A 10,000-nucleotide genomic window follows, 5' to 3' on the forward strand; every position below is an offset into this window, starting at 1 on the left:
TGAGACGTAAACACGCAGCTCCCAAGAGGACGTTACACTATTTTAGCTTCTGAATCGTGCTGTGAAAAGTCTGATGGAATCACAAGCATTGTCAACGCAGGTAGAGAAACATGATGTGGCACCTTCAGCAAGATTGCATGGTTAAACATGAAGTAGAATTCAACCTTACTGGTCATTTCTGCAAAATAGCTGATACTTTATCAGCTGTTTGGTGGCTTTAAACAACCTTATTCTCTAATAAAATGAACATAAGTCACCTAAAAGTTGACCAGGGCTGTTCTGTTGAAATGTATGAGCTTGTTATATTGCAAATTAATGCAGTTTTTAACATGAAGAATGTTGTGCTGATCACATTCCTCTCTGCAGGGAGCATGTTGCTTAAAGTGAAACTTGGCGATGAGGTTTTTGGCTGCATGCATTACTTAAAATGCAGTAATTTTATTTCTCTTATAGTGTTTGTTTGAGCCTTTTATGGTAATTCCAGTTTCATTGAATATTAGTTAGTAGACTAATGTGGACTCATTAGATATATCAATGACCTTTCTGTTTACACAAGCTTTTGTGCCTGTTTTCAGCATTTGCAAAGTTTGGTGTCCCAGCTGTAACAGAGGGTGTCAAAGTTTTCCACACTTCGGGGACTGAGTTGGATGATGAATATCAACTGGGGTGCTAAACATCAAATATGAAACAGGTTTGTTTCTTTTGCAGTTATTTGTCATGTGAAGCTTCTGTTCATTAGATAAGGGGTGGGTTTATGAAGGAACTGTACATAATGTTTTTTTCTCCAATCATGGTTAGCTGTCTCCACGGTATAATCTGTCTCCAGGGTAGCCTCTCCTGAGCGTCCCAGCGATCACCCCTTGATTCGTTGGACTCCCGGATAGTCAACCTTTCAGAGAGCCCTTCCAGAAAACGCCAGAGGCTGGATACAGAAGCCAAGCAAGTAAGTTGACAAACATGCTTGTTTTGTACGGACGGACCCCAGTAAAAATTGCACCATTGTTTTAGCAGCAATATCTCTTTCCAGAAATCATGACCCGGATACTCATGAAACTGCTCACAATGAGGACTGTGGATTATCTTGGGGTCATGATTTCTGGAAAGACACACAAGAGGTTTTGTTTATTTTTTGGTGCTTTGAACACCACAAGCCGAGTACCATCCAGTTCTTGTATTGGAGAGAAGGCAGACATCTCTACGGCCAATATCTCCCAAACTCATACATCTAACACAAAACAATGCATAAATAGCACTACAGATTTCATGAAAAATATGTATTTTGGATTTAAGGGTGAGCTGTCTCTTTAATGAAGTGTCTGTGTTGTCCTTTCACCCTCCAAGGAGCATTTCTATGATGGCGAGAGTGGCGCTGGGTACCTTGCTTGGAGGATTAAAACGATTCAGAGATGCAGGACTAAAGACAGACAAACAGCATTTGGAGGTAACACTGTAATAATAGTAGAAACATGTATGGAACGAAACGGTGACGAGATAATTTACTGAGTTTCTTCTAAAAAGTTGGTCTAATCCAAGTAACTGAAAATAGGGATGCACCGATCAATAAGCACGTGACCGGAAATGGCCGATTTTCAGCTAATCGGCCTCGACCGGTGACCGGCGCCGGTCAGTCCACATACTGTGCGCCGTTCGGCTTTCCCCTTTTTTTGTTTGGTTAATTACCTGCAGCTGCACGATGCACGCATTCACGTGACGTGTGCGCACCCCAAGCAGCCAAAAGGAAACACACGCCAGCATGTCCTCCTCATTGTGGAAATTTTAGTTTGTCACACACGGAGGGGCAGGGTACGTTGCAGAGTCCCGCTCAGCTGGAGTCCACTCCAGTCTGAGCGGCTCGCTTCACCTCACTGGCCCCTCTTCCCTGACCAGCTGCAGTCCACGTCACTGCTGCCTGCTGCAGATCAGCTGCTGCTGCTATCTGTCAGTCACATTGTAACGTGGATACAGGAGAGGACTATTTTTTCGTATTGCTAATAGAACAACGAACATAATAATAAAAGGCATCGGACCAGTGTGCAAGGTTTTCTGTGTGCGATGATTTTTTTTTCGGATGGCGGATAAAAAAAATAAATGGTTAAAGTGACTGTTCTGCCTGTTCTATCGAATTTCACAAAAATGCAATTATCTGAGCTTTCCTTTTCAGACGCTGAAACCATGCTGTATTCAACTGCTAATGCCTACATAACTACTAACTCTACAAACTAACTCTTTTAGACAGAGAAAGCACACATTCTATTAGTTCTTTTGAGATATTTTGTGTTCACAAACTCCTAGCAGAAAATAATCCTCGGCTCTTGAAAGATGAGCCAGAATCCTCAAAAAACTTCTTGGCAGAAGCTACCTACAGTAAAAAAAGAACTGTTGGCAGTGAATGTGTTAAAGCTGGATTGAGATATTGTATAAAAAAATAGTGGAAGACCTTCTTGTGATAATATAGAACTGCTACATCTTCTGTATTTTGTAAAAATGCTGCTGACATTGCACATGCACTGAATTTTGTTGAAGGGCCACAGAAATTAATTCAAGTGTTTCAAACTTGTGTTGTTACAGGTTGGGACAGTGACCTCATCAGTTTTACTGCTGTTACACCTGATGATTCCACCCACTGCCCAGGGTCAGAAGAGACCAGGAAAGGTGTCGGCATCCCAAGCAGAGAAACATCTTGTGCTCTTCAAGAAGGTTTGTACTTTTCCCTAATTTATGATAGCCTGGTAAAAAAAAAAACATCCTGATCACATGACCTCAAATTCTGTTTCGCTTACGTATCAGTCTGGACTTCCAGCCACTCAGTGATTTCAGTGGGAGGGAGTACTTGCCTTGACAGACAACTCCTTCAGCCAATCAGCGTTACCAAATCAAGTCGAACGGCGAAAATGTATTTTCCACTGAGAAACTCCCCTGGTGCACACTCTTGTTGGTTAATTGTTATTGAGTCCATTTCAGCCTTAACTACACTTATGGCTGTGTTTACCCTTACTATTGTTAATGCTCATTGCTTCCAGAAACCATACTGTTTGGCCAGCAGAGACCCTGAGTTGCATTGGAATTTTAGGAAATCTCTGTGTATCCTATATGTGACTATACCTAGAGCGAAACAAGATGTGAGATCACGTGGACATTATGTTAGGATGGTTCTTATAGGAAAGGAGAACTTAAACGAAAGACAATGCTGATTTATTTTGCACATGGTCTCACACATCTGAAAAACGTAAACCATTTTGCAGGCTTTCATTTACTTTTACAGTTATTTAGTTGATTTGAGGTCAAAGTTGATGCCAGTGATTTCATTCGTGCACAAATGACAACACAAGCAGCAACTTTAACTCAAATCAACTCAATAACTGTCCAAGAAAATGAATGGCTGCTAAACTGTTTACAGTTTTCAGGTATGTGTGAGATCAGGTTCAAAATAAATCAGCATTTTGTTTTTTTCCATTTAATGTCTGGGCTCTGCGCTAATAACATGCAAACTTAATGAAGATGCAAAGGAATATGCAATCGGCTCACCACAACATGCATCCCAGACAAATCGCCATACATGTCTCTCTCTCTGACCGCAGCTGCACTGTAGACAGTCCGTCCCCGTCGTGGTGGGACCCAGAAAGCTGGCTACGCTCTGCTGCCTCCCAGGCTGAAGCGTGAGCTTCTGTTACAGCTTTCAACCTGGGAGCCAGTCAGGCCAGTCCACAGCCCTGGCCAAGGAGCAGTGACAGCAAGGTCTGCTGGTTAAGGGGCGCGCTGTCCCTGGTGAGAGACGGCACTCCACGGCATAACACTGATATTACAACCATGTAATTCTAATCGTCTGTTTGTGTTGTTTGTCTTCTCAGACCGGAACAAACATCCAAGAGCATCTTGATGCCATCACTAGTGCTCAACCCTATCTCCTGGCTGTTGGACCTCAGAAGAATGCAATCCGCCAGTTCTTCATCATCCTTGACAAGAATGACACACCTTACAGGTCAACCTCTTCCCTTGCTGCTGTGGATGAACTGTTTGAGGCACATTTTGTCTTTGGCACAACAGACAACACCATGCTCCACAACATGTTCACATTCATCCAGACCACAGTGTACAATGTTGATGTTTGCGAAGTCAAGCAGAGTTCCCGTGTTGCTGAAGTCCGGGCAAGGCTGCTTAGGAATGAAGTGTTCTGTTTGTCATGCTGAGTTAACTAGTTCAAATGCGCTTGTTAGGCATTTCCGGTTAGTTCATGGTTATTTGGATGGAAGAAATCTTTGCCTTCAATGTGTTCAGACTGGATGCGGCCGTGTGACTGTTTGGTACTTTTTCTGGTTTTAGGAAACATTTAAACACCAAACATACAGACTGTTGACCAACAGATTGACACTGATGTTCATTTAAGCAGTGTAGACCTAGATGATCTAGGAGAGGTGGTGACTGCTAATGTAGATGAGACAGCCATAACATCTGGACTGTTGTCAAAGACGAATATTCATTTGTGTGCTCTATTCCATGCACAGGACATAGTGTTATGGTTTAATTTGATACTTAAGGCCACTTGTTAATGATTTGAAAGTATACTCGCTCAAGAGCGGGACTTCAAATTCCCATGTTTAAACACATGATTTGTGCTACTATTATTCAGGTCACTGTGGAAAATATAGGTTTGCATGGTCTGTTTGGCTTTGTGGAGTCATTTGGGGCTCGATGTTGCTGTCGTTTCTGTCTCCTTGAGAAGCATTGTTTGAAGATGATCCGGAAGTTGTACTAAGAACTATCGATATGCACACACAGCACTGTCAAACTATGCAAACAGATCCTACACTATGTATATTGTGTGAAACACACTTGTCTGTTAAATTCACTTTAGTAATTCCACACAGCCAACAGTTTTTCTGTAGACATAATGCATGCTGTTTTAGAGGGGGTCCCTCCGTTTGAGCTGAAACTTTTTCTGCAGTACATTCAGGGCAACTTCCTAAATGCTGAACAACTGGCTGGTAGAATACATGCTTTTGACTGTTTACAACCAGCAGCCAAACCGTCCACCAAGAGTAAAGTTGTTGGATGGAAGTAATGATTTGGAAATGAATGCCATACAGTCTTGGTGCTTATTGCGCAATATGCCTTTGTTATTTGATTCAGACAGATGATAAGTTGGTATCTTCTACTTTTGCTTTTCAATAAATGAAGACATTGACATAATGAATTGTGTTTGTTTGTTTTTTCACATTACATGCAAATTTTAAAGTATAGTAGTAGATTTAGATATACACTGACAGGAGTTAATTAAAAATCAACACTTGGAATAACTCCCACAAGGAGTAAATACAATAAGAGTTAATTTGTATTCACACTGGTGAGAGTAAGCTTTAAATTAACACTCAGTGTTAGTGTTAACCACTTCTAACATTGATGGAGAGTTAAATTAAGATTAACTCTCGGAGTGAACTAAAAGTAACACTATGGGTGTTAATTACCTCATAGTGTAATATTTTATTAACACTGTTCAGTGTTGTGCAGGGTGATGCAGTGTTAAATTTGGACTCTTTCTAGAGTTGAATTAACTCTGAAATATCAACACTATGTCAAGAGTAACTTTAACACCCTGTGGTGTGGGACCATATGTTATCCGAGCCAGTGTTAAAAATAACTCTTTAAGTGTTGATTTAACACTGCAAATTTTACTGTGTACATAGATAGATAGATAGATAGATAGATAGATAGATAGATAGATAGATAGATAGATAGATAGATAGATAGATCGATCGATCGCTGCTCAGTTAGGAAAATTTGTTGAAACAGCATCTCCAAATCAATAAGCTCTAAAGCTGGCTTCACATGATGAGCCATCTTCTCTTCTCTCACCACGAGGTAGAGCAGAGAAAGGTCAGCGGTAAGTAGGTCAAAGTTTAAACAATTTGAACTTTGACCTCAGAGCACAGTGGCAATTTGAGCGGTGTGCGACGACAAGGCTAGCGCTGCCTCATAGTTGGGAGGCAGGACTCTCCCCATAGAAAACAACGGCACAGCGGACACAGAGCTGTTTGACCACGGATTGTGTGTGGAGGGCGCTTAAGAAACTCCAAATCAAAGTAGGCTACGTGATAAGCTAGCTAAACTAAACTGTTGTTTATGGACAATTAGGCTAGCTAAACTAAACGGCAGTTGGTGTTTATGGACAGTTAGGCTAGCTAAACTAAACAGCAGTTGGTGTTTATGGACAGTTAGGCTAGCTAAACTAAACGGCAGTTGTTGTTTATGAACAGTTAGGCTAGCTAAACTAAATGGCAGTTGATGTTTATGGATAGTTAGGCTAGCTAAACTAAAAGGCAGTTGGTGTTTATGGACAGTTGAAGAGTTAGGATGGCCTACTGTAACAGTTAACAGTTAGGAGAGTTTTTTTTTTTTAGATTTTGGGAAGTTAGGATGCTTCTGTCCCAAGTCTAATTACCATGGTTACAAACAGTTGAAATAGGATAAGATTTGCAAGTTGGCCCGGGTCAATATGTTAAATTTAGGGGAAACTCCAGGTGACTTTAACTAGACAGTCAAAGTCCTGTGTAACATTGCACACTAGGGTTGCACGGTATACCGAAATTTCAATACTTTTTCGATACTTTTAAGTTTTTATTTAAAACGGTTCGGTATTGGAAGCTCCCAAAGTTCGGTACCATCACTTTAACTGCTCGTTGCTGTGCTTTTAAAATGAAGTTGCGGGATTCCTCGTCTAATTAACGTTACACGCGACGCAACAAATAAACAAATTTCCCAGTGTCTCTGCCATCACACTGGATATCAACACTAGCGGGAGACTTCTCCCCCTCCAGCAAATATACACGAATGTTATGCGTAACAAACATGAATCTTACCGAGGGAGAAAGCTAAGCTAAAGTAGCTAACAATAACTAGCGTGTTAGCGTTAGCTAGCCGACCTGAAAAGCATGTAAACAGCGCTGAGATTAGTGAGAGAGTCGGTGAAAGGAGGAGAGACCCGCGAGTGCTTGTGTAGAACCGGTGGACGTTGTGTACAGCGGGTAATGAGCCGCTGTTATGAAGATTAAAGCCAGATTCACGGAGTTGAGAGCAGACAAACACTCGCAACTGCATCATCCTCTCCAGTCTGCCCGATGCACATGACACCTTCAGGACCCGTCGGTAAAGCCCGCGCGTGTGGCCTTTGAGTGACATCTGTAATGTGTCCCGAAATAACCTGGGTTACCCTTACTATGTTATCGTGTGTTACTGGACAGACACACTAATAACTTTTCAGTCTGACCCATCTTACATAGCCTACAGTGTGCTGTGCAGAGTGCTGCAGTTCATATTTTTCTATTGTGTTCTATTTTCAATGAGACAGGCAAAGGACCTGTAACAAACAGTGACTGATATCACAGGATTGTGAAGAGTGCAATGTACATGGCTATATAATTTGTAAAGAGTGTAAAGAGAAATATTGTATTAAGAGATGCATAGAGATAGCCTACATCAGTGGTTTCCAAACTTTTTGTGCCCAAGCCACACCAATGGCACCACAAAATCTCAAGGCACACCTATATAGCCTAAGTCTATCAGTGCAAAATAGCCTCTATTACTCTTATCACTCTAAATGTTTTTTTATTTACTAATGTCAAATAGCCTACAATTTGACAACATATATTACTCTAGGAATTAATTTGAAACTTTGCAAAATTACTACATCAAAGCAGCAACACACCCACTTTTTGTATAGTTTAAACTTTTAGGCTACATTTGCAATTGCAATAATGCAAAATCCCAAGGCACACCTGGACTTGTCCTAAGGCACACCAGTGTGCCTACAGTAGGCACACCATTTGGGAACCACTCGCCTACATTATGGCGTATGGCAATAAAAGACGGGCTTGTCCCGTTACGAGAGTTGTTCTAACACAGAGAGACATTCGGTTAATATGGCGTTATTCTTCTAACACAGAAACATTCAGTTAGTTATTCCTCTAATACAGAAACATTCAGTTAATATGGTGGTCTTCTAACACCAGAGAGCCACATTTCAAAAGGTGTCCTTAAATCCCACAGTGACTGTTAAGGGTGTTACTAAACCTTGAATTTGTGAATGTGATCAACCTTGCGGACATTCTGTTTCTTATCCATTAGTATCGAGTATCGTATCTGTATCGAGTATCGTATCAGTATCGTATCAGGAGTATCGTGATACTAAACTTGGTATCGGTATCGAAGTCAAAATTTTGGTATCGTGACAACTAGGGATGTTCATTTTGAAAATTTTCCAAAATCGATAATTGGTGAAAATTAACGATCAATTATCGATTATCGATCATATTAATACTTAGAAAATTTTCAATATATATATATTTTTTTACAAAATGAATGCCTATGGCAGAAAATACGAAAGACAACGTGTTCTCCTCAATGAACTCTTTATTTCAATGTGTCTCCTCTCCAACACTGCTGTCCCCGGCGCATGCCGGTGTGAATTTCCCATGTTTAAAACAGTTTTGTTGGCACAAAGGCCCGTGCCCAGCCAGAAAACTAGAGACTATATGAAGCTCCACCTCACGTTAGTCGGCTGTGCAATGGAGTGGGGCGAGGAGGAACGAATTCCACCCAAACCTAGTCCCAAAAAAAAAAAAAAAAATCGATCCAAATGCCACAGGATCGATTCCAATCCTTAACGATCAATTATCGATTTTCGATAATTGATGAACATCCCTAGTGACAACCCTATTGCACACCCTGTCATTCATATTTTCATTTGTATGTTTCCACTTTGCATAGTCTTGTTTTAGTTCGCTGTCTTTTAAATCCCCCACCCCCCCCCCTCTTTTCTGCCCTCTCCTCTCTCCTGTTTAAGTATTCTGAACAGAAAGCTCCAGGCCTCCAGGGAGAGACAGGGGGCGACCTTGGCACCGCACCCAGCCGGGGTGAGGGGTTCCCGGGGTAGGGAGGGAGGCAGAAGGGCCTCCTCAGCATGGACAGAGGAGGAGAGAAGGGTAGAGCGATGGAGAGAGAGGGTGGAAGAGAGAGGAGTCATGGCGGGGGAGAAAAGGGGTAAGAGAGGGAGAGGAAGGGCAGAGAGAGAGAGAGAGAGAGAGTATATATGGCTAACTCACTACATAATAAGGTTATACAGAGGAGACGATGAAGAGAAGAAGCCATGACCAGCCCTTCCTCCATGGACCTGTTGGGTACAGACTGAAGCCAGGGGGAGTGTTATAGAGAGCCGCAGCGATGACGCAATGGGTTTTTGCCGCGATGCTTCAAATAAGGTCTCTGGGCAACGCAAGCTTAATCAAACGCGAACCAGTGTTCAGCCGGATAATCTTCACACATGAGGACCACTTTCACGAGTTTTGAAGCGTCAATGCGAGCCCTAGAAGTAAAAAGCTTGTGCTAAGCTAATCCAGAACTACACAGTGGCAGTCGCATAGGCTTCCCCGTCACGTCACCACTCAACCTGGACTGTTGTTGATGTGTGCGCTGCTGTGCACTGATTACCCCGGACTGAACCAGGTGAGGGAAAGAGAATTTCCGTGTTCGTCCTTTGAAGTGGTGACGTTATTGACGTATAATATCCCCGTCGACTCAACAGTGTACTGTAGTCTCATTTAGCCGTTTGCTAGCTAGCCGCCCGTTTAACGGCACGTAAGAGCTTCAAAGCTCATAAAAGTGGTCCTCGTGTGTGAAGATGATATTACTAAACACTGGTTCGCGTTTGATTAAGCTTGCGTTGCCCAGAGACCTTATTAGAAGCATCGCGCCAAAAACCCATTCAAAAATCCCATAGACAGAAACAGTGAAGAACCAGGAGTGTGAGCATCGATGACTTCCGGACTCGTTCCTGCGGCTCTCTATTGGGGGCGGCATTAGCTCAGGAGGTAGAGCTGTCGCCTGGGAATCGGAAGGTTCCCGGTTCGAGGCTGACTCCGCCCGGTAGTGTGTCGAAGTGTCCCTGAGCAAGACACTGAACCCCTAACTGCTCCCGACGAGCCGTTAGCGCTTTGCATGGCTGCAGACG

General features: G+C 42.4%; 2 protein-coding genes across 3 annotated transcripts in view; one reads left to right on the forward strand and one right to left on the reverse strand.

The window, feature by feature from the left end:
* The window catches only part of LOC310777691 (transcription factor 4-like), a gene marked incomplete at both ends in the record, with an annotated part of 428,152 nt that overhangs the window by 305,589 nt on the left and 112,563 nt on the right, over positions 1 to 10,000 (reverse strand). The window lies entirely within an intron of this gene.
* On the forward strand, positions 575 to 4,283 carry LOC310778876 (uncharacterized protein). 2 transcript variants are annotated; one of them, XM_083639332.1, is made up of 5 exons: positions 575 to 691; positions 799 to 943; positions 1,342 to 1,441; positions 2,569 to 2,697; positions 3,849 to 4,283. In XM_083639332.1, exons 3-5 carry the CDS (start codon positions 1,352 to 1,354, stop codon positions 4,185 to 4,187), a joined length of 558 nt encoding a protein of 185 aa, XP_083495458.1. In that variant the 5' UTR covers positions 575 to 691; positions 799 to 943; positions 1,342 to 1,351; the 3' UTR covers positions 4,188 to 4,283. The 2 variants fall into 2 exon arrangements, with proteins under 2 accessions (XP_083495458.1, XP_083495459.1); XM_083639333.1 differs by having other exon boundaries at positions 586 to 691; positions 827 to 943.

Source organism: Poromitra crassiceps, assembly GCF_964638095.1.
Source record: "Poromitra crassiceps genome assembly, chromosome: 6".
NCBI lineage: Eukaryota > Metazoa > Chordata > Actinopteri > Beryciformes > Melamphaidae > Poromitra > Poromitra crassiceps.